At 43.7% G+C, this 23685-nt stretch overlaps 2 protein-coding genes across 2 annotated transcripts; both read left to right on the forward strand.

The window, feature by feature from the left end:
- Window positions 1–7375: 7375 nt before the first annotated feature.
- Window positions 7376–8367, forward strand: LOC110258220 (olfactory receptor 52A1-like). Its single transcript, XM_021081408.1, has one exon. It carries the CDS (start codon window positions 7429–7431, stop codon window positions 8365–8367), a length of 939 nt encoding a protein of 312 aa, XP_020937067.1. The 5' UTR covers window positions 7376–7428.
- An 8724-nt stretch (window positions 8368–17091) lies between these two features.
- On the forward strand, window positions 17092–18030 carry LOC110258223 (olfactory receptor 52A1-like). The gene has a single exon (XM_021081410.1). It carries the CDS (start codon window positions 17092–17094, stop codon window positions 18028–18030), a length of 939 nt encoding a protein of 312 aa, XP_020937069.1.
- Window positions 18031–23685: the final 5655 nt, after the last annotated feature.

The raw sequence follows: 23685 nt of genomic DNA on the forward strand, positions 1-23685 counted from the left end.
TTTTCAGGGAAGACAAGATGAATACTTCAGATAAACTAGGAAGCAGGCGGAGTTGAGGACCACAGGTTCTCAACTCTGTGCACTCTTCTTTGTGTATAATACAGCTCTCAGTATAGACCTATCGAGGGACTCCCATCCTCGATCCTCGGCACACACTTAAATGTTTCAGGAAAAGGGAGGAGTTTCATGTTTTAATCCATGAACCACGGGGACTCTTGGTTCCTGCAGCACAAGGTAGCCAGCACTGGCATGTAGCACCACAATGAGGGGATGAGGCCGAGTCTCGGTGAGATCCTAAGAGGGAACTAAGTCCATGACATCTATGAAGGGAACGTAGAATGAAAGCTATGTACTAAATGCAATAGATGAAATGAAGTTGCTGTTTCCAGTATTTCGTTGTCCAACTTAAGAATGAAAGTTGCTGCCCAGGCTCTTAATGTGACATTTCTGATGGTGTGGGGGTTGAGGAAGGCTAGAAGAATCCTTTAGCACCTAGACTAGAGTTAAATGGAGACTCATTTCATAAAGATCTTCTTGAAAAAGAAGCATTTAGATGTCATGATTACCTGACTATAAGTAGAGAAAGTGTCCTTATGAATCTCAAATGGAAAAACAACTTACGTAACCCCCTACTAGTCTTCAACCTCTAATTTTAAGTTGGATTTGAACATTCCTTTGGGGTTAAGTCTGGCCACAGTTGGCTAACAAATGAGTTTTTGAATTGGACTGTAGCCTTGAACCTGAATTCTGCCCCTAACTATGATGTAATTTGTGAAAGTTTCATGTAGAAAATACCCCTGAAAATTGCTTCATATATTTGTTCTGTTATTTAAATGATCTTACTCTCTATAAAGCACTTAGAATACTATACTGTATAAAGGCCTTCTCTAATGAATTTATGATTTTAATGACTGGTGTTTTTGAACTTTAAATTAGGCTAAATGGTTTTTAGTATTAGACCTTGTGAAATTTATTGTGGGGCTATAAATATAGACCGTGGTCAAAGTATTTGAGTGTGAAATGTCAAAATAATCGTTTCCTTCCTAGGTCCTTTCAATTAAAAAATAACCCTGTTGTGAGAATTAATGGAGCATGGCCATGGAGAGCAGACTTGGGGTTCCTGGTTATGGGGGGCAGTTGGGAGGCCTGTTGGAGGGAGTGGGATGGGTGGGCATTTGGGGGATTTGGAGGATGCAAACTGTTATATTTGGAATGGATGGGCAATGGGGCCCTACTGTACAGCACAGGGAAATGAGTGTGATTGGGTCCCATTCCTGTACCACAAAACTCGAAGAAACATTGTAAATAAGGTATCCTTTACTTTTAGAAAAAGTTTGCAGAATTGCTTAAAATGATGTGTCGTTATTCTCGCATGTCTTCCTCTCCTACATGCTGTCACCAAGTGTCAGATACCATGGAGGTCAGGAGCGTACAGATAAATTGGACGTGATCTACGGAGATGGAGTAGTTACATAAACTGAAAATGACGGGTAGTGTTGCATGTGTTGTGGGAGCTTTTAGGAGCGGGTATGAGAAAAGAATGACAATGGCCAAAGTTCCTGAATTCCCCTACACACCTACCTAAATTCTAAAAGCTGGACAGCAGTTAGGCCAGCAAAAAAGCACCCATGTTTTTATCCCATAATAGAAGGAACACTGTCCAGAATACTCAAGTAGCCCATTTTCTATAGAAAGTCAAGTAATTTAAAGCACCCCCTGAAAACAAGCAATGTGTAATACATGAAGATGCTAAACTAGTGTTTAGACTTAGAATGCTAAGTTTGGTAATTTTGAAAAGTAGGACATACGTAAGAAATACCAAGCAGTAAAACATGAAAAATACATTTTCCTTCTCATGAGACGTTCTGTACGATTGACTATTGGAGTGAGTAAGAACTAATAGAGAGGGGGCATCATAACTGGAGTTGTTGCTTTCTTTTCTTTTGTTTTTAAGAGACAATGCCTAGGACTTTGCTTGAGTAGGAACTGGTACAGGCCATCATCAGAAGCACATGAGTACATTTCTGGATGGGTCAATTGTGTGACTCATGGTGAGCTTTTCTGAATTGAGGTTATTTTCAAGAACAGTGCTCAAAATTGGTTGATGTTGATATAACGTTCATTGCATAGACTATTGCAGAATAGGTCAGGAGATTCCTATGTAACACTTGGCCAGAGTCACAAATTACTTCTGTTTTGCCCCATTTTCATTTGAGAGGTAGATGATCAGAGAGAGAGAAATCGATTTTTGTTTTTTTGCTCCAAATCATTTATGATTAAGTTGAAGACATAGTGCTTCTTTCTTCCTAAATAATTCTACCTGTATTTTCCAAGGAAAGTGATACTCTATTGTGTAACTATTCTGTGATACCCTAGCCCTCAGAATGTTTCGTAGATTTTTATGATTTTTATTTTGTCCATTATACTCGATGTAGAGTGTTCTGTCAATTACTCCTGCTCAGCAACGTGGCCCAGTCGTACATGTATACACACATTTTTGATCTCACATCGTCCTCCATCGTGTTCCATCAAAAGTGACTGGATGTAATTCCTTGTACTGTACAGCAGGGTCTCATTGCTGGTCCCCTGTGAATGCAGGAGTCTGCATCTCTTGACCTCAGACTCTGAGTCCATCCCACTGCTTCCGCCTCCCTTTGGCACCCACAAGTCTGTTCGTCAAGGGCATGTGTTTCTTTTCTGTGGGAAGGTTCATTTGTGCCATGTACTAGATTCCAGATAGAAGTGACATCGTATGGTATTGGGCTTTCTCTTTCGGACGTACTTCACTCAGGATGAGAGTCTCCAGTTCCATCCCTGTTGCTGCAAGTGGCATTATTTTGCTCTTTTTAATGGCTGCACAGTATGCATTGTGTAGATATGCCACATCTTCTTAATCCATTTATCTGTGGGTGGACATTCAGGGTTGTTTCCGTGTCTTGGCTGCGTGAATTATGGTGTAATGAACATAGGGGTGCATGTATGTTTTTCAGTGAAAGTTTTGTCGGATATGTGCCCAGGAGTGGGATTGCTGGGTCATATGGTAACATCAGAACTGTTAATCCTGAGATAATACGCTAAGCTAATTGGCAGTTCAAAGTCACAGTTGGATAAGAGTCCAAAGATTGACATCTCCTAGCGACATTTTGTTGTTGCCCAGCATCCAACACAGGACTGCATGGTGACTTAACAGGGACGGATCTTCAGAGTTCTTTCACCTGCCGCAGCTCCTCTGAATTTCTTTTGCTTCCTTATGTTTTTCGTTTGCTTGTTTGGCTTTGTTTCTGTGCAATTATTTACCTTACATTTTTAGATGTTTTCGTTGAATCCTAACATACGTAAAAATGCTATGTGATATGACTTATTAAATACCTTTCACAAGGTAGACGAAATGTGTAACTGTCTTATTGAGAAACATAACATTTCTCAACCCTGAACCAACCCTCCCCTTCTCCTTGATAGTCATTAATTCTTCAAGGATTGCATTAATCCTGAATGTTTTCTTAAATCCTTAAAATGAGTTGTGTCTTGAAAGAGCTGAAACTCTACAGTATACACTGCAGAATATGTCTGTGGGGAGGAATTGCTACAAAGCAAGAGAAGAGGCAGCAGCCACCTGTGAGGGAAGATGCTTCCTTCCTGATGACTACAGAATATAGGGAAGTGGTGGAATGGGCAGCTTAGCAGACAGAGGCTTGTTCCTTGGATTTCACCTGTTCAGAGCTACGAAGATCATGAGATTTGGCCAATGTAGTCCCATTCGTTGTGGAGACAAGTGAAAGTAAAACACAATGATTCAAAATCTATGGGTTACAGCAGAGCATTCAAAGGAGGAAGTTCATAGCAACACAAGCATACTTCAGGACACAAGACACATCTCCAATAAACACCCTCATCTTCCACCTTAGAAAATAGGAAAATAAAACAAAGAAAACCCAAAGTTAGTAGAATGAAGGAAATAATAAAGATCACGGCAGAAATAAATGAAATAGAGACTTCCAAAACAACTAAACAGAGAAAAAAATCAGTGAAACTAGCTGCTGTTTCTTTGGAAAAAATAAAGAAAATTTATAAACTGCTTGACAGACTCACAAGAAAAAAGAATGGAACCCAAATCGATAAAATCAGGAATGAAAAAGGAGAGGTCCTAACCAATGCCACAAAAGCACAAAGCATCGTTAGAGATTGTGATGCACGATTATGCACCAATGAAATGGAAAACCTAGAAGAAAGGAAGAAACTCCTACAAATATACAATTTCCTGAGACTGAGCTGGCAAGCACATGGAAAATATGAACAGATCAATTGCTAGTCATGCAATGGACTCAGTAATCAACCATTCTCCACAAACAAAAGTCCAAGACCAGATGGCTTTGTGATGAATTCCTTCAAACATTGAGAGAAGATCTAACACCTCTCCTTCTCAAACTGCAAGGTACATCCACGTATATCACGCATACAGAGAGTCTGTTGAAGGGGAAAAGAGGGAGCCAGAGGAAAATGTTCAAATATGCCACACCTTGATCAGAGCTCAGCATGGGAAGAAATAGAAATGGCACCAGAGTTGGTCGTTCTGAGAAATGATGGAAGTTGCAGAAATGGCTTCATTTAAACAGATCTGAGTAATGACCCTGCAGGAGAGTTAGATGGGAAAATGTAGCACATGGTCACTTACGGGGAGAACATGTTCTTTCCAGAAGTGCTTCAGTAAAAGGAAGGGTCAGAAGAGCATTTATGTAGATAGAGCTCTCCTGGCACAGGAACATGTCTACGTTTAAGAGGACGTCAATGGTCTGCAAAGAAGGGCAGCTCAAAAAGAACACCACTTGTGGAAAGAAACCTTGTGTATATTATGAATGTGTCTGCACTGAGGCTGTGGGAAAGGAGAAAAGCACAGCCAGGAGATTTCTGCAACTAGTACAAATGACATCAGGGACATTCGGTGCAGATGAGCTTCAGAGAGTTCAGTTAAAATCGGTTGGGTCCCTTGTGGTTTTTTCCTTAGGGGCTAATAAATCCTCTAAGTCCCTCTTCTTCACCTGCTCATCAGGGAACCCTGAGATTGGTGCCTAGCAGCTTTCTTCTCCAATTGGAGCTCCCTAAATTGATGCTGTGTCTCCGAATAGCACAGCCAGTGCTGTGCGTTCTGTCAGAGGATGGACATGCCACCGTGACCTCAGGCAGACGTGCAGAAGGTGGAGCGTGTCTGTCTTGCGGAGGCAAAAGAGACGCCTGAAAGCCGATGCTGGAGGTGTCCACCCATGGGCACACGGTCCCAGCACCAAAAGAATTGGAGTTGCTGACTTTCACTGGGTTCTGCTACCGAGGGGGCAGAGATAGAAGAGGCCACGCGGCCCACGGAATGCAAGGAAGTGAGGCTGACCTCCCAGGAGAAGAGCAATTGAGTGAGACGTGATGAGTGACAGGAAAAGGAAGAACTAAGATTACTCTTCGGGAGTCAGGTAGGAGGAGACCCGGTTCCAGCAGCAACTGGCAAGTAATTCTCGGTGTCCCCGCGTGGAATCCCATGCATTTTCATTACCAGTTTTTACAATACTAGTAACTCCATCTCAAAAGCCGTGCGTTCAGTGATGTGCTCTCAACCTGCCATCCCACTACCTGTACCTGGCAGGGAATGCTCCCAAGTCATCTTCTGACCCCTTAAGAGAGTCAGACAATGTGGTTTTTATTCAAGGTTCCTCTTCTAATTCTGCCCGTCTTGGAAGAGGAAAACCTCTACTGCTCTCAGGAAGAGGCCATGACCCATGAATTGCAGCATCATCGAATTAAGCTCTGGGGAGAAAACCAGTGGAAATCAAGGTCCTTATTTAACTGACTCGTCTGTCCTAAATATGTGTCAACCAGCCCAGCCTTCTGTCTTAGAATGACTCCCGTTGACTATATTCAATCATGTAAGGCTTAAAGCACCATAAATCCCAACTGCTTCCTGCATCATCGGCTTGTTTGGTGACATGCAGTGAACAGCTAGCGGATCATTAGCTTACAGACACAAAGCCACACTCTGGAGAGTTTACAAAACAAGAAAATAACCTAACTCTATGTTTCACATAATCACACCCATTTCTCCAGTGTATAGCTTTAGCATCTTGATTCAAAACGTGTCCTTTTTAAAAAAGTACTAAGTTTAGTCAGAAAAGAAGTTTCATGTAAAGCATAAGAGTGGAGGTGTTAAGGAAAAAACAGTAGTCCGTGAAATGAGAAAGGATTCAGTTGTCGTCAGTTGCTCTGGAGCCCTGTACTGAGTCATCTCAGGTCTACCACGATCTGCTCTGCCTTCATGTCTCTTTCCACATGTGACTCCTTTTAGGGAGCCTGTCCTTTGGGGGAGCCTGTCCCTGGGCCCTCTATTCTCTATTAACGTCTTCTGTCTCAGCTCATAAAATGATTCCAGTGTTCTCTTGATCTGTACTTCATTCAGAGTGAATGAGACGACATTGGCTGAATCACATGCTCATTGTAGCTCTGAACAGTTTAAATCCAAGAAGCCAGGCTCCATCTGGCCAGGTCACCCACGTCACTGTTCTCCCATAGTCTACACCATCCAGCATGAGTCCTGTAACCTCTTATGTCACTGCTGCCCATTCTCTTGCTTCTTAGTGATTCCTCGTCTCTGGTTATTCTGTAGTGTGTATTATGGGATTCCTGCTATTTTAAGACACAACTAGTTTGAAGGGTTTCAGGTGTGAAATGTGCATGAAAATGAAGTGTAATTTTACTAGACATGTAAAAATTAGTAAACACCATGACCCATACTCTCCAAAATACATGGATTTGAATGATCTTCTCTAAAGTTCTCCCTTCACATGCTTTTGAAGGAACATCTATCCATACAAAATAGATACGTAGATAGACAGACAGACAGAGGGAACTCTTGGGTGTCCACTTTTCTATCTCTATTTTCTCGCATAGGTAGTCTTTTCTCCCAGTACACTACCGAAGTCTGAGAAATTGGGAGTCCAAACCAACAGTTCATGAGTGAAAGACAACAGGAACTAATAGAGCCCTAAGGTCCCTGGCTATGGGAGATGGAGAGGTTGAACAGAGACTCACTCATATTCAAAGGAGATTTTCAAAGGAAACAAGCAAGTCTCTTTTGTCCTCAGGTGCAGAAAAGAATAACGGAAGTCAGCAGTTACTCCCTTGCCCAGGTGTTTGGCTTGTTCTGATGCAGGTGGCTCGCCCTGCACATGCCGCCTTGAGTACTGTGTGTGTGGATGCGCTTCCTGAGAATGGTGAAGGATCTCTGAGGATCTGTCTTTTCCTTTCATTCTGTGAATGGAGTGGATGGTATAATCGTAGAGTGCAACAAAATTCTGACACTATGACGGCGTTCGATAAACCTAGAAAGTAGAAGAAGAAGAGTAGCCCTGACGACCTTCTCTTGGTTCCATCGGGAGGTCCAAGGACACTATGTCCATTTCCAACGTCACGATCCTCACGCCCTCTGTGTTGACACTGATAGGGATCCCAGGCCTGGAGTCTGTGCAGAGCTGGATCGGGATTCCATTCTGTGCCATGTATCTCACTGCTGTGCTGGGAAATTCCTGGCTTCTGAGCATCATCAGGTCAGAACGCAGCCTCCGTGAGCCCATGTACCTGTTCCTAGGCATGCTGGCAGCCACGGATATCGCACTTAGTACCAGCGTTGTGCCCAAGATGCTTGGGATCTTCTGGTTTCATGCCTCAGAGATTTATTTTGATGCCTGCTTGCTTCAGATGTGGCTCATCCACACATTTCAGTGTATCGAGTCAGGCATCCTGCTGGCCATGGCCCTGGACCGCTATGTGGCCATCTGTTCTCCCCTGAGGCATGCTGCCATCTTTACCCAGCAGCTAGTCACTCAGATTGGGGTTGCGGTAACACTCAGGGCTGCCATTCTTGTAGCCCCATGCCTCGTCCTGATAAAGTGTCGATTGCACCTTTATCATACGACAGTCATCTCCCACTCCTACTGTGAGCACATGGCCATTGTGAAGCTGGCTGCAGGAAACATCCGAGTCAACAAAGTCTACGGTTTGTTTGTGGCCTTCACTGTTGTAGGGTGTGACCTCACAGTCATCACTCTGTCCTATGTCCAAATATTCATGGCAGTGTTTCGTCTGCCCCAGAAGGAGGCCAGGCTGAAAGCGGTCCACACTTGCGTCCCTCACATCTGCGTCTTCCTGCAGCTCTACCTCCTTGCTTTCTTCTCCTTCTTCACACACAGGTTTGGTGGGCACATCCCCCCTTACATCCACATCCTCTTCTCCAGCATCTACTTGGTGGTCCCTCCGTGCCTCAATCCGCTTGTCTATGGGGCAAAGACCAAGCAGATCCGCATCCAAGTGACAAAAATGTTCCGTTCCTGAAAATAACCAGGAGTACTGCTTTTTGGCTTTCCCTTTTGTCTAATAATAACCATCTTTCCAAAGAAAAATAAGCCACGGAAATCGTGTTATTTGAGATCTTTGAGGTTTCCATGTAATTGCTTTCCGAAAAGCTGGTTTTCAGAGTTTCATACCCCCTGAGGCCAATCGGCAATGGGTTTCTGGATTCCCACTGAGAAACTAGAGTGAGAATCGCAGAAAGAGGAAAACAGTGCATGTGTTTTGCTTCCTTTTCTCTGTGGTTTTTCGTCCCAGGTTGAGCTATCTTCTTTGAGAGCCCTCTTCCAGGAGTTCCTATTGTGGCTCAGAGGTGATGAACCTGACTAGTATCCATGAGGACAGAGGTTCTATCCCTGGCCTCCCTCAGTGGGTTAGGGATCTGGCCTTGCCGTGAGTTGTGGTGTAGGGTTCAGACGAGGCTCTGATCCCGCGTGGCTGTGGCTGTGGGGTAGGCCGGCTGCTGTAACTCTGATTTGACTCCTGGCTTTGCAACTTCCATGTGCCATGGAGGCGACCTTTAAAAGACCAAAAAAAAAAAAAATCATAAAAAAAACAAACACCCTCCTCCCACATGGCTCATAGATTATGGATTTCTCAGTGATTTTAAACACTCATTGTTCTAGAGTAATCAGGTGCTGCATGAAATCAAGTAGCTGCCTCCCTTTCTTTCTTGATCCAATCACTCATCTTAAAAATCAACAACAAAACACAAAGCAGCCTCTGTGTATCTTCGTCATATTCTTATCCAAACTCTTGCATCTACTGAGACGGTTAAGGCTGAAGGTGTCGTTACATTCCCAAGGTTCCTCAAGGAGTTACAAGCACAACACTCTTGAAACCCCCTGTGTTCCCATTTAACTTCAGTCTTCTTTCTGGTTCTTCCATCCTGTCCTTCTTAATCAATTCATCGATGGTTATCACACACCTATACTCTTATAAATAGTGTCCTAGAGAATAGTGGCCTAGTGGTACATTTGACGTAGTGTGTCTATTTCATGAGTTTGTAGCTGTCGTAAGCTCTCATTTCTGGGAGAGAGGGCTGGAGAAATGGGGAGGGAAGTAGTCCTTGTCCCCACAGAATGTGTAGCGAGCAAAGAGAATGGAGCATGAGGATCTGGCCCAAAGCATCAGTCATAGATCCCCTCGCTCTTGTTTCTGAAGTAGGGAGTGTGATTCTTGAGGCAGGATGACCCGTGACCCCGGACAGAAGGACCCACCATGCCAGGTGCAGGACCGAGGTGATGTCAGAGAGAAAGTGGTGAAGGGCAGGGCACAGGGTGTGGTGTTGTGTTGTGCTCTGCAATGTAAGGTGCACTTTGAGGAAACACCATGAATATTACGAATGGGCATGGACATTGTGCAAAATGGTTGAACTTTATTCTGAAAACCACTATGTCTCCTACGAGAGCTTTTCTCTATGAGATGGACGCACGTGTGTGTGTTTCTGTGTGTATCTCCTTGGGCATGTGCCAGCATATATTGATTACCATGCCTTTTAAACAGCTAAGTTATAATTTTTTGTAAATATGTGATTGCTCTGTTTAAGGATTAAGGACTTTAGAACTTACCAGAGGTGGATTTTTCCTGAAAACGTCAGCTTATTGGTCATTTTTTAATAAAGATGCTGAACAGTATTCACATGTGTGAAGGTGTCCATGCCTTTTTACATTTATTTTTTGAATGTCCACACTGTGGCATGTGGACGTTCCAGGGCTAGGGGTCTAATCGGAGCTGCTGACTTCACCACAGCCCCAGCCACACCAGATCCGATACCATCTGCGACCTACATCTCAGCTCACGGCAGTGCTGGGTCCTTTAACCCACTGAGTGAGGGCAGGGCTCAGACCTGCATCCGCATGGATACCAGTCAATTCTTTACCCTCTGAAGCACAAGGGGAGCGCCTGCATGCTTTACATTTCAACAGTATTGAAAATATTGTTGAGTTTTTGAATTGGACTGTAGGCTTGAACCTGAATTCTGCCCCTAACTATGATGTAATTTGTGGGTTTTTTTTTTTTTCTTTTGCGTTTCCTCTGCTTTTGTTTCCACATGTCTGCCATGTAGAAAATACCTCTGATAATTGCTTCATATATTTGTTCTGTTATTTAAATGATCTTACTCTCTATAAAGCACTTAGAATCCTATGCTGTATAAAGGCCTTCTCCAATGAATTTGTGATTGTAATGAATGGTGTTTTGAACTTTAAATTAGGTTAAACAGTTTTTAATGTTAGGCCTTGTGAAATTTATTGTGGGGCTATAAATATAGTCTGTGGTCAAAGTATTAGAGTTTGAAATGTCAAAATAATCGTTTCCTTCCTATGTCCTTTCAATTGAAAAATAACCCTGTTGTGAGAATTAATGGAGCATGGCCATGGAGAGCAGATTTGGGGTTCCTGGTTATGGGGGGCAGTGGGAGGCCTGTTGGAGGGAGTGGGATGGGTGGGCATTTGGGGGATTTGGGGGATGCAAACTGTTATATTTGGAATGGATGGGCAACGGGGCCCTACTGTACAGCACAGGGAAATGTGTGTGATTGGGTCCCATTGCTGTACAACAAAACTCGAAGAAACGTTGTAAATAAGGTATCCTTTACTTTTAGAAAAAGTTTGCAGAATTGCTTAAAATGATGTGTCGTTATTCTCGCATGTCTTCCTCTCCTGCATGCTGTCACCAAGTGTCAGATACCATGGAGGTCAGGAGCATACAGATAAATTGGACCTGATCTACGGAGATGGAGTAGTTACATAAATTGAAAATGACGGGTAGTATTGCATGTGTTGTGGGAGCTTTTAGGAGCGGGTATGAGAAAAGAATGACAATGGCCAAAGTTCCTGTATTCCCCTACACACCTACCTAAATTCTAAAAGCTGGACAGCAGTTAGGCCAGCAAAGAAGCACCCATGTCTTTATACATAATAGCAGGAACAGTGTCCAGAATACTCAAGTAGCCCATTTTCTGTAGACAGTCAAGTAATTTAAAGCACCCCCTGAAAACAAGCAATGTGTAATACATGAAGATGCTAAACTAGTGTTTAGACTTAGAATGCTAAGTTTGGTAATTTTGAAAAGTAGGACATACGTAAGAAATACCAAGCAGTAAAACATGAAAAATACATTTTCCTTCTCATGAGACGTTCTGTACGATTGACTATTGGAGTGAGTAAGAACTAATAGAGAGGGGGCATCATAACTGGAGTTGTTGCTTTCTTTTCTTTTGTTTTTAAGAGACAATGCCTAGGACTTTGCTTGAGTAGGAACTGGTACAGGCCATCATGAGAAGCACATGAGTACATTTCTGGATGGGTCAAGTGTGTGACTCATGGTGAGCTTTTCTGAATTGAGGTTATTTTCAAGAACAGTGCTCAAAATTGGTTCATGTTGATATAACATTCATTGCATAGACTATTGCAGAATAGGTCAGGAGATTCCTATGTAACACTTGGCCAGAGTCACAAATTACTTCTGTTTTGCCCCATTTTCATTTGAGAGGTAGATGATCAGAGAGAAAGAATTCGATTTTTGCTTTTTTTTGCTCCAAATCATTTATGATTAAGTTGAAGACATAGTGCTTCTTTCTTCCTAAATAATTCTACCTGTATTTTCCAAGGAAAGTGATACTCTATTGTGTAACTTTCTGTGATACCCTAGCCCTCAGAATGTTTCGTAGATTTTTATGATTTTTATTTTGTCCATTATACTCGATGTAGAGTGTTCTGTCAATTACTCCTGCTCAGCAACGTGGCCCAGTCGTACATGTATACACACATTTTTGATCTCACATCGTCCTCCATCGTGTTCCATCAAAAGTGACTGGATGTAATTCCTTGTACTGTACAGCAGGGTCTCATTGCTGGTCCCCTGTGAATGCAGGAGTCTGCATCTCTTGACCCCAGACTCTGAGTCCATCCCACTGCTTCCGCCTCCCTTTGGCACCCACAAGTCTGTTCGTCAAGGGCATGTGTTTCTTTTCTGTGGGAAGGTTCATTTGTGCCATGTATTAGATTCCAGATAGAAGTGACATCGTATGGTATTAGGCTTTCTCTTTCGGACGTACTTCACTCAGGATGAGAGTCTCTAGTTCCATCCCTGTTGCTGCAAGTGGCATTATTTTGCTCTTTTTAATGGCTGCACAGTATGCATTGTGTAGATATGCCACATCTTCTTAATCCATTTATCTGTGGATGGACATTCAGGGTTGTTTCCATGTCTTGCCAGTGTGAATTATGGTGTAATGAACATAGGGGTGCATGTATGTTTTTCAGTGAAAGTTTTGTCGGATATGTGCCCAGGAGTGGGATTGCTGGGTCATATGGTAACATCAGAACTGTTAATCCTGAGATAATACTCTAAGCTAATTGGCAGTTCAAAGTCACAGTTGGATAAGAGTCCAAAGATTGACATCTCCTAGCGACATTTTGTTGTTGCCCAGCATCCAACACAGGACTGCACGGTGACTTAACAGGGACGGATCTTCAGAGTTCTTTCACCTGCCGCAGCTCCTCTGTATTTCTTTTGCTTCCTTATGTTTTTCATTTGCTTGTTTGGCTTTGTTTCTGTGCAATTATTTACCTTACATTTTTAGATGTTTTCGTTGAATCCTAACATACGTAAAAATGCTATGTGATATGACTTATTAAATACCTTTCACAAGGTAGACTAAATGTGTAAATGTCTTATTGAGAAACATAACATTTCTCAACCCTGAACCAACCCTCCCCTTCTCCTTGATAGTCATTAATGCTTCAAGGATTGCATTAACCCTGAATGTTTTCTTAAATCCTTAAAATGAGTTGTGTCTTGAAAGAGCTGAAACTCTACAGTATACACTGCAGAATATGTCTGTGGGGAGGAATTGCTGCAAAGCAAGAGAAGAGGCAGCAGCCACCTGTGTGGGAAGATGCTTCCTTCCTGATGACTACAGAATATAGGGAAGTGGTGGAATGGGCAGCTTAGCAGACAGAGGCTTGTTCCTTGGATGTCACCTGTTCAGAGCTACGACGAGCATGAGATTTGGCCAGTGTAGTCCCATTCATTGTGGAGACAAAGGAAAGTAAAACACAATGATTCAAAATCTATGGGTTACAGCAGAGCATTCAAAGGAGGAAGTTCATAGCAACACAAGCATACTTCAGGACACAAGACACATCTCCAATAAACACCCTCATCTTCCACCTTAGAAAATAGGAAAATAAAACAAAGAAAACCCAAAGTTAGTAGAATGAAGGAAATAATAAAGATCACAGCAGAAATAAATGAAATGGAGACTTCCAAAACAACTAAACAGAGAAAACAATCAGTGAAACTAGCTGCTGTTTCTTTGGAAAAAATAAAGAAAATTTATAAACTGCTTGACAGACTCACAAGAAAAAAGAATGGAACCCAAATCGATAAAATCAGGAATGAAAAAGGAGAGGTCCTAACCAATGCCACAAAAGCACAAAGCATCGTTAGAGATTGTGATGCACGATTATGCACCAATGAAATGGAAAACCTAGAAGAAAGGAAGAAATTCCTACAAATATACAATTTCCTGAGACTGAGCTGGCAAGCAGATGGAAAATATGAACAGATCAATTGCTAGTCATGCAATGGACTCAGTAATCAACCATTCTCCACAAACAAAAGTCCAAGACCAGATGGCTTTGTGATGAATTCCTTCAAACATTGAGAGAAGATCTAACACCTCTCCTTCTCAAACTGCAAGGTACATCCACGTATATCACGCATACAGAGAATCTGTTGAAGGGGAAAAGAGGGAGCCAGAGAAAAATGTTCAAATATGCCACACCTTGATCAGAGCTCAGCATGGGAAGAAACAGAAATGGCACCAGAGTTGGTCGTTCTGAGAAATGATGGAAGTTGCAGAAATGGGTTCATTTAAACAGATCTGAGTAATGACCCTGCAGGAGAGTTAGATGGGAAAATGTAGCACATGATCACTTACGGGGAGAACATGTTCTTTCCAGAAGTGCTTCAGTAAAAGGAAGGGTCAGAAGAGCATTTATGTAGATAGAGCTCTCCTGGCACAGGAACATGTCTACGTTTAAGAGGACATCAATGGTCTGCAAAGAAGGGCAGCTCAAAAAGAACACCACTTGTGGAAAGAAACCTTGTGTATATTATGAATGTGTCTGCACTGAGGCTGTGGGAAAGGAGAAAAGCACAGCCAGGAGATTTCTGCAACTAGTACAAATGACATCAGGGACATTCGGTGCAGATGAGCGTCAGAGAGCTTAGTTAAAATCGGTTGGGTCCCTTGTGGTTTTTTCCTTAGGGGCTAATAAATCCTCTAAGTCCCTCTTCTTCACCTGCTCATCAGGGAACCCTGAGATTGGTGCCTAGCAGCTTTCTTCTCCAATTGGAGCTCCCTAAATTGATGCTGTGTCTCCGAATAGCACAGCCAGTGCTGTGCGTTCTGTCAGAGGATGGACATGCCACCGTGACCTCAGGCAGACGTGCAGAAGGTGGAGCGTGTCTGTCTTGCGGAGGCAAAAGAGACGCCTGAAAGCCGATGCTGGAGGTGTCCACCCATGGGCACACGGTCCCAGCACCAAAAGAATTGGAGTTGCTGACTTTCACTGGGTTCTGCTACCGAGGGGGCAGAGATAGAAGAGGCCACGCGGCCCACGGAATGCAAGGAAGTGAGGCTGACCTCCCAGGAGAAGAGCAATTGAGTGAGACGTGATGAGTGACAGGAAAAGGAAGAACTAAGATTACTCTTCGGGAGTCAGGTAGGAGGAGACCCGGTTCCAGCAGCAACTGGCAAGTAATTCTCGGTGTCCCCGCGTGGAATCCCATGCGTTTTCATTACCAGTTTTTACAATACTAGTAACTCCATCTCAAAATCCCTGCGTTCAGTGATGTGCTCGCAACCTGCCATCCCGATACCTGTACCTGGCAGGGAATGCTCCCAAGTCATCTTCCGACCCCTTAAGAGAGTCAGACAATGTGGTCTTTATTCAAGGTTCCTCTTCTAATTCTGCCCCTCTTGGAAGAGGGAAACCTCTACTGCTCTCAGGAAGAGGCCATGACCCATGAATTGCAGCATCATCGAATTAAGCTCTGGGGAGAAAACCGGTGGAAATCAAGGTCCTTATTTAACTGACTCGTCTGTCCTAAATATATGTCAACCAGCCCAGCCTTCTGCCTTAGAATGACTCCCGTTGACTATATTCAATCATGTAAGGCTTAAAGCACCATAAATCCCAACTGCTTCCTGCATCATCGGCTTGTTTGGTGACATGCAGTGAACAGCTGGCGGATCATTAGCTTACAGACACAAAGCCACACTCTGGAGAGTTTACAAAACAAGAAAATGACCTAACTCTATGTTTCACATAATCATACCCATTTCTCCGGTGTATAGCTTTAGCATCTTGATTCAAAACGTGTCCTTTTTTAAAAAGTACTAAGTTTGGTCAGAACAGAAGTTTCATGTAAAGCATAAGAGTGCATGTGTTATGAAAGAAAACAGTAGTCCATGAATTGAGAAAGGATTCAGTTGTCGTCAGTTGCTCTGGAGCCCTGTACTGAGTCATCTCAGGTCTACCACGATCTGCTCTGCCTTCATGTCTCTTTCTACATGTGACTCCTTTTAGGGAGCCTGTCCTTTGGGGGAGCCTGTCCCTGGGCCCTCTATTCTCTATTAACGTCTTCTGTCTCAGCTCATAAAATGATTCCAGTGTTCTCTTGATCTCTACTTCATTCAGAGTGAATGAGACGACATTGGCTGAATCGCATGCTCATTGTAGCTCTGAACAGTTTAAATCCAAGAAACCAGGCTCCATCTGGCCAGGTCACCCACGTCACTGTTCTCCCATAGTCTACAGCCATCCACAATGAGTCCTGTAACCTCATGTGTCACTGCTGCCCATTCTCTTGCTTCTTAGCGATTCCTCGTCTCTGGATATTCTGTAGTGTGTATTATGGGATTCCAGCTATTTTAAGACACAACTAGTTTGAAGGGTTTCAGGTGCGAAATGTGCATGAAAAATGAAGTGTAATTTTACTAGACATGTAAAAATTAGTAAACACCATGACCCATACTCTCCAAAATACATGGATTTGAATGATCTTCTCTAAAGTTCTCCCTTCACATGCTTTTGAAGGAACATCTATCCATACAAAATAGATACGTAGATAGACAGACAGACAGAGGGAACTCTTGGGTGTCCACTTTTCTATCTCTATTTTCTCGCATAGGTAGACTTTTCTCCCAATACACTACTGAAGTCTGAGAAATTGGGAGTCCAAACCAACAGTTCGTGAATGAAAGACGACAGGAACTAATAGAGCCCTAAGGTCCCTGGCTATGGGAGATGGAGAGATTGAACAGAGACTCACTCATATTCAGAGGAGATTTACAAAGGAAACAAGCCAGTCTCTTTTGTCCTCAGGTGCAGAAAAGCATAACGGAAGTCAGCAGTTACTCCCTTGACCAGGTGTCTGGCTTGTTCTGATGCAGGTGGCTCACCCTGCACATGCCGTCTTGAGTACTGTGTGTGTGGATGCGCTTCCTGAGAATGGTGAAGGATCTCTGAGGATCTGTCTTTTCCTTTCGTTCTGTGAATGGAGTGGGTGGAATAATCGTAGAGTGCAACAAAATTCTGACACTGTGATGGCTTTCGATAAACCTAGAAAGTAGAAGAAGAAGAGTAGCCCTGACGACCTTCTCTTGGTTCCATTGGGAGGTCCAAGGACACTATGTCCATTTCCAACGTCACGATCCTCACGCCCTCTGTGTTGACACTGACAGGGATCCCAGGCCTGGAGTCTGTGCAGAGCTGGATCGGGATTCCATTCTGTGCCATGTATCTCACTGCTGTGCTGGGAAATTCCTGGCTTCTGAGCATCATCAGGTCGGAACGCAGCCTCCGTGAGCCCATGTACCTCTTCCTAGGCATGCTGGCAGCCACGGATATCGCACTTAGTACCAGCGTTGTGCCCAAGATGCTTGGGATCTTCTGGTTTCATGCCTCAGAGATTTATTTTGATGCCTGCTTGCTTCAGATGTGGCTCATCCACACATTTCTGTGTATCGAGTCAGGCATCCTGCTGGCCATGGCCATGGACCGCTATGTGGCCATCTGTTCTCCCCTGAGGCATGCTGCCATCTTTACCCAGCAGCTAGTCACTCAGATTGGGGTTGCGGTAACACTCAGGGCTGCCATTCTTGTAGCCCCATGCCTCGTCCTGATAAAGTGTCGATTGCACCTTTATCACACAACTGTCATCTCCCACTCCTACTGTGAGCACATGGCCATTGTGAAGCTGGCTGCAGGAAACATCCGAGTCAACAAAGTCTACGGTTTGTTTGTGGCCTTCACTGTTGCAGGGTGTGACCTCACAATCATCACTCTGTCCTATGTCCAAATATTCATGGCAGTGTTTCGTCTGCCCCAGAAGGAGGCCAGGCTGAAAGCGGTCCACACTTGCGTCCCTCACATCTGCGTCTTCCTGCAGCTCTACCTCCTTGCTTTCTTCTCCTTCTTCACACACAGGTTTGGTGGGCACATCCCCCCTTACATCCACATCCTCTTCTCCAGCATCTACTTGGTGGTCCCTCCGTGCCTCAATCCGCTTGTCTATGGGGCAAAGACCAAGCAGATCCGCATCCATGTGACAAAAATATTCTGTTCGTGAAAGTAACCAGGATTACTACTGTTTGGCTTTCCTTTTTGTCTAATAATAACCATCTTTCCAAAGAAAAATAAGCTGCAGAAATCGTGTTGTCTGAGATCTTTGAGGTTTCCATGTAATTGCTTTCGGAAAAGCTGGTTTTCAGAGTTTCATAGCCCCTGAGGCCAATCGGCAATGGGTTTCTGGATTCTCACTGCGAAAGTAGAGTGAGAATCGCAGAAAGATGAAAACAGTGCACGTGTTTTGCTTCCTTTTCTCTGTGGTTTTTCGGCCCAGGTTGAGCTATCTTCTCTGAGAGACCTCCTCCAAGGGTTCCTATTGTGGCTCAGAGGTAATGAACCTAACTAGTATCCATGAGGACAAAGGTTCTATCCCTGGCCTCCCTCAGTGGGTTAGGGATCTGGCATTGCCGTGAGTTGTGGTATAGGGTTCAGACGAGGCTCTGATCCCGCATGGCTGTGGCTGTGGGGTAGGCCGGCTGCTGTAACTCTGATTTGACTCCTGGCTTTGCAACTTCCATGTGCCATGGAGGCACACCTGAAAAGACCAAAAAAACCACACAAAAAACAAACATGCTCCTCCCGCAGGGCTCATAGATTATGGATTTCTCAGTGATTTTAAACACTCATTGTTCTAGAGTAATCAGGTGCTGCATGAAATCAAGTAGCTGCCTCCCTTTCTTTCTTGATCCAATCGCTCATCTTAAAAATCAACAACAAAACACAAAGCAGCCTCTGTGTTCTTCGTCATATTCTTATCCAAACTCGTGCATCTACTGAGACAGTTAAGGCTGAAGGTCTCGTTACATTCCCAAGGTTCCTCAAGGAGTTACAAGCACAACACCCTTGAAACCCCCTGTGTTCCCATTTAACTCCAGTCTTCTTTCTGGTTCTTCCATCCTGTCCTTCTTAATCAATTCATCGATGGTTATCACACACCTATACTCTTATAAATAGTGGCTTAGAGAATAGTGGCCTAGTGGTACATTTGACATAGTATGTCTATTTCATGAGTTTGTAGCTGTCGTAAGCTCTCATTTCTGGGAGAGAGGGCCAGAGAAATGGAGAGGGAAGTAGTCCTTGTCCCCACAGAATGTGTAGCGAGCTAAGAGAATGGAGCATGAGGATCTGGCCCAAAGCATCAGTCATAGATCTCCTCGCTCTTGTTTCTGAAGTAGGGAGTGTGATTCTTGAGGCAGGATGACCCGTGACCCTGGACGGAAGGACCCACCATGCCAGGTGCGGGACCGAGGCGATGTCACAGAGAGAAAGTGGTGAAGGGCAGGGCACAGGGTGTGGTGTTGTGTTGTGTTCTGCAATGTAAGGTGCACTTTGAGGAAACACCATGAATATTACGAATGGGCACGGACATTGTGCAAAATGGTTGAACTTTATTCTGAAAACCACTATGTCTCCTACGAGAGCTTTTCTCTATGAGATGGACACACGTGTGTGTGTTTCTGTGTGTATCTCCTTGGGCATGTGCCAGCATATATTGATTACCATGCCTTTTAAACAGCTAAGTTATAATTTTTTGTAAATATGTGATTGCTCTGTTTAAGGATTAAGGACTTTAGAACTTACCAGAGGTGGATTTTTCCTGAAAACGTCAGCTTATTGGTCATTTTTTAATAAAGGTGCTAAACAGTATTCACATGTGTGAAGGTGTCCATGCCTTTTTACATTTATTTTTTGAATGTCCACACTGTGGCATGTGGACGTTCCAGGGCTAGGGGTCTAATCGGAGCTGCTGACTTCACCACAGCCCCAGCAACACCAGATCCGATACCATCTGCGACCTACATCTCAGCTCACGGCAGTGCTGGGTCCTTTAACCCACTGAGTGAGGGCAGGGCTCGAACCTGCATCCGCGTGGATACTAGTCAATTCTTTGCCCTCTGAAGCACAAGGGGAGCGCCTGCATGCTTTGATTTAGGACATTAAATCACTGTGAATAAAGTTCCTGTGTGGCTCTGCAAGTTGAAGATGCAGTATTGCCACAGCCGCGGCTCTGGTGCAGGTTCCATCGCTGGCCTGTTAATCTCCACATGCCATGGGCGTGGCAGAAGAATGAATAACTGCAATACAAAAACAAAATCACTGTGTATGTTGGAAATGCTGCTGTACACGTCATAGAGATGGTGGCAGTCTGGCTGGTTTAATGATCGGGGCTTCTCAGTGCCATTGGGTGGGATGGATTTGTGACTCTCAAGGCTACCTTGGGGTGCCTTTGGAGACTGCTTTGAATATCTGTGGTTATTAGGTGTGATGGGGGTGCGTTACCAGTCGGGGTCCATGATCTCGGGTACCACGGTTTTCTTGGATGTGAGACCAGAAGAGCATCAGAGGTCATTTCCGACCGTTCTGGTCATCATTGTTCTCACTGGTATGTTCTGTGAATTATTTCATTGTTCCATTGACCATTTTTCTCATTTCTGTCCTTTTCTTCCTGAGTTGAAGATCTGAGAAATTGATTGAGTGAACTAATACTTTAAGGGCTTTATTCCTCAGGACGTCACAAGAAACATTTCTCTCTCTTTTGGCTTTTTAGGGCCTCACTTTCGGCATATGGAGGTTCCCAGGCTAAGGGTCCAATCGGAGCTGCAGCTGCGGGCGTAGGCCACAACCACAGTAACACCTGATCCAAGTCACATCTGTGACCCACACCCCAGCTCGCGGTAACGCTGGATCCTGAACCCACCAATCAAGGCCGGGGATCGAACCCACATCCTCATGGATCCTAATGGTTTGTTAACCGCTGAGCCCCAACGGGAACGCCACAAGAAATATTTCACTAGGCCTTGGGCATTGTATTGTACAGGTGGCTTCAGATGAAGGTAGAGGTCTTCAGGGAGCTGATGTTCGACCCATTCTTGGCAGGGGGTGACTTTTCTCTCTCAAGGATGGCTTTCAGGTGAGGTATCCGTGATGCACTGACCGTGCTGGCTCTCTGTAGTCCGGTGTCTAAATCTTTACTCTGGGAAGAACAGCTTGCAACATTTGGCACATCTCCACCCTTCTTCCTGGTGGAGAACTGCCCACAGCTGAGGCCTTTTGTGCTGACCATCCCAGAGTAGCCTCTCCTCCAACATGGGAATATTGTTCTGATGGCCACATCACCCTGGCTTGATGGAAAATCAGCCACATTTGGGATGCAGGGATGCAGGGATGCAGGTGCCTTTTGCTTTCATACGAAGCTGTGTCTTTACATTTCAACAGTATTGAAACTATAGATGGTCTTCTCTCTTTCATCTACCACTTGTATGTATAATTCTTACATTTCTCAGACCCTGTATTGGTCAGGATTCTCCAGAGAAATAGGAAGAAGGGATTATATATATATAATTTCCTCTCTCTCTCTCTCTCAATGTAGTATACTTTGCATACCCATATACTTGTGCATATATTGGGGTGTGTTAATATATATACATGTATATTTCAAAACATCTAAAACAGCCTTCCAGTGAAATCTCGCATACCGTGTGCCGTTTGACCTAATAACTGGATTTCGTGGCTTCGGCCATCACAGAAGCCAAGGCAGAAAACAGGCAGGCCTTTTTCTGGCCCCAGCAGAGCTTCACATTCAAGGTTTAGAAGTTCCTAGAAAATAGATACTGGAGCAAACACTGTGGAGGAGCGTATCCAGCGTCACGTGACAAAGTGATACCCTTTAAAATGACGCAGTTGTTAATTACATGGGCCAACGTGACTGGGCCACAGGGCGCCCAGAGCGTTGGCCAGACGCCATTCTGATGACTCTGGGTGTGTCTCTGAGGGTTTGGTTGGATGAGATGAGCAGGGAAGCGGTGCAGTGAGGAAAGCAGAGAGCCCTCCCTGCTGGCGGGGGCCTCCTCCCATCCCCTGAAGACCTGAAGAGCATGGAAAGGCTGACCCTTCTTCTGGACAGTGAACCATCTTGCATGACAGCCTTCAAGTTGGAATCCTGGATGTGTGTGTGTGCGCACATGTGTGTGTGTGCGTGTGCATGTGTGTTAGGACTAGAATCTAAACACTGAGTTTTCTAATGTCTTGACTTTGCAGGACTTTAGACTGGAGATATACCATCAGCTGTCCTTGTTAGTAGGCTTTCAAACTCAGACTGAAAATAAGTCATTGGGGCTCCCAGGTCCCTAGCTTGCTAATTTTCCTGCAAAAACGTGTGTGTTGCTGGACTCCATAATTATATGAGCCAATTCTCTTTAATAATTCATTCTCTCTCTCTCTCCCCTACCCATATGTATATGATGTCAGTATTTATATTTCTCTGTACATCCTTTTGGTTGTTACTCTGGAGACTCCTAACACAGGGATTTTAAAAGAGTTTCTTTCACGAAGCCAATCTGAAATGAAACGTTATGCAAGGGTTCTAATAAACAGCTATGTTCCACATTTACGAGTGAATACTTTATAGGTCAACAGCTCCCAGAAGAAGTGTATTGCATCAGAGAATAGCAATATTATCACCTGGGTGGAAGACCTTAGGCTGATATACGCAATGCCAAATTTATATCGTATTTGTTTTTTCAAATGAAGTAATTGATGTCACTAGTTTTAAGTATAGTTGATTTACAGTGTTTCTTCGGTTTTGGCTGTGCAGTCACACACAGTTCCCTGTGCGGTACAGTGGAAACCTGTTTGTTAAGGTGAAACGTCCTGAGTAGGTGAATAAAGTGATGCCTTTTTTCAAAAGAGACAGTCACTCAGTTATAAGACACAAAGTTCATACGAAACGAGTTCTGTGAATCAACTGACTGGAAAAAGTCCCTGGAAAGTAAAAAAGACCATTGGCTATTGAGCATAAAACATGATACTTCAAGATGTGTTTATGTGTACAGTAAAATAAAACACAAGGATTCTGTACTAAGAATTGCAGAGATTGTCGGGAGACAGCAGACGGGTCTAAAGAACGACAGAGAGCTACCGCCGTCATATCCTGCAATCTCAATATTGTTACAAAGTCAGTTCAATGAATCCTAGGGCTTCAAACAGTCCTGAGAGAATCCTAGCACACACCCTTTGCAAGCATTAGAAACTGATTCTGCATCGTATAAGGAAACTCAATGTGATCAACGTGAAGCACTCTTTAAAAAAGGAATACATTTTGAGTCCTTACAGTACCTGAAATAAGTACTTACTGTAAAACTATAGTAATCAAGATATTCTGCTATCACCATGAAAATAAAGACACGTTATTAATGACACGGAATGGAGGACCCATGAGAAAACTCACATTCGTATAATCAGTTGTATTCTATAAAGATGCCCGAGCCATTCAACAGACCATGGAAACCCTTTTCAACACACAGAATGAGAGTAAAAAGAGTTGTACAAACAGCTTTACTGACACACCCCAAATGTAATAACCCCAAATGTAGAAACTAAACACAAATCTATCAAGAAGAAAAACATAGGACATCTCTCTGTCTTGAAGATAGGCAGATATTTCCATGTCAGGACAGAGAAGCTCTAAGACACCACCATTTTTGCAATTCATTTCTACAAATGCATACTTTTTAAAAACTCAGTAAGCACCATATAGGTGGTGAAATCATACTCTATATACACACATACAGACATGTATTCTGACACAAGACTTAAATCTAAAATATACAAGTTATTCCTACAAATTAATAGTAAAAAGGCAGTATTCTTCATCTGA

Source organism: Sus scrofa, unplaced genomic scaffold (genome assembly GCF_000003025.6).
Source record: "Sus scrofa isolate TJ Tabasco breed Duroc unplaced genomic scaffold, Sscrofa11.1 Contig1574, whole genome shotgun sequence".
Classification (NCBI taxonomy): Eukaryota; Metazoa; Chordata; class Mammalia; order Artiodactyla; family Suidae; genus Sus; species Sus scrofa.

Bases quoted from the DNA above. Each gene is read 5' to 3' on its own strand.
- LOC110258220 (XM_021081408.1), top strand. From the start codon at position 7,429: ATGTCCATTTCCAACGTCACGATCCTCACGCCCTCTGTGTTGACACTG.
- LOC110258223 (XM_021081410.1), top strand. From the start codon at position 17,092: ATGTCCATTTCCAACGTCACGATCCTCACGCCCTCTGTGTTGACACTG.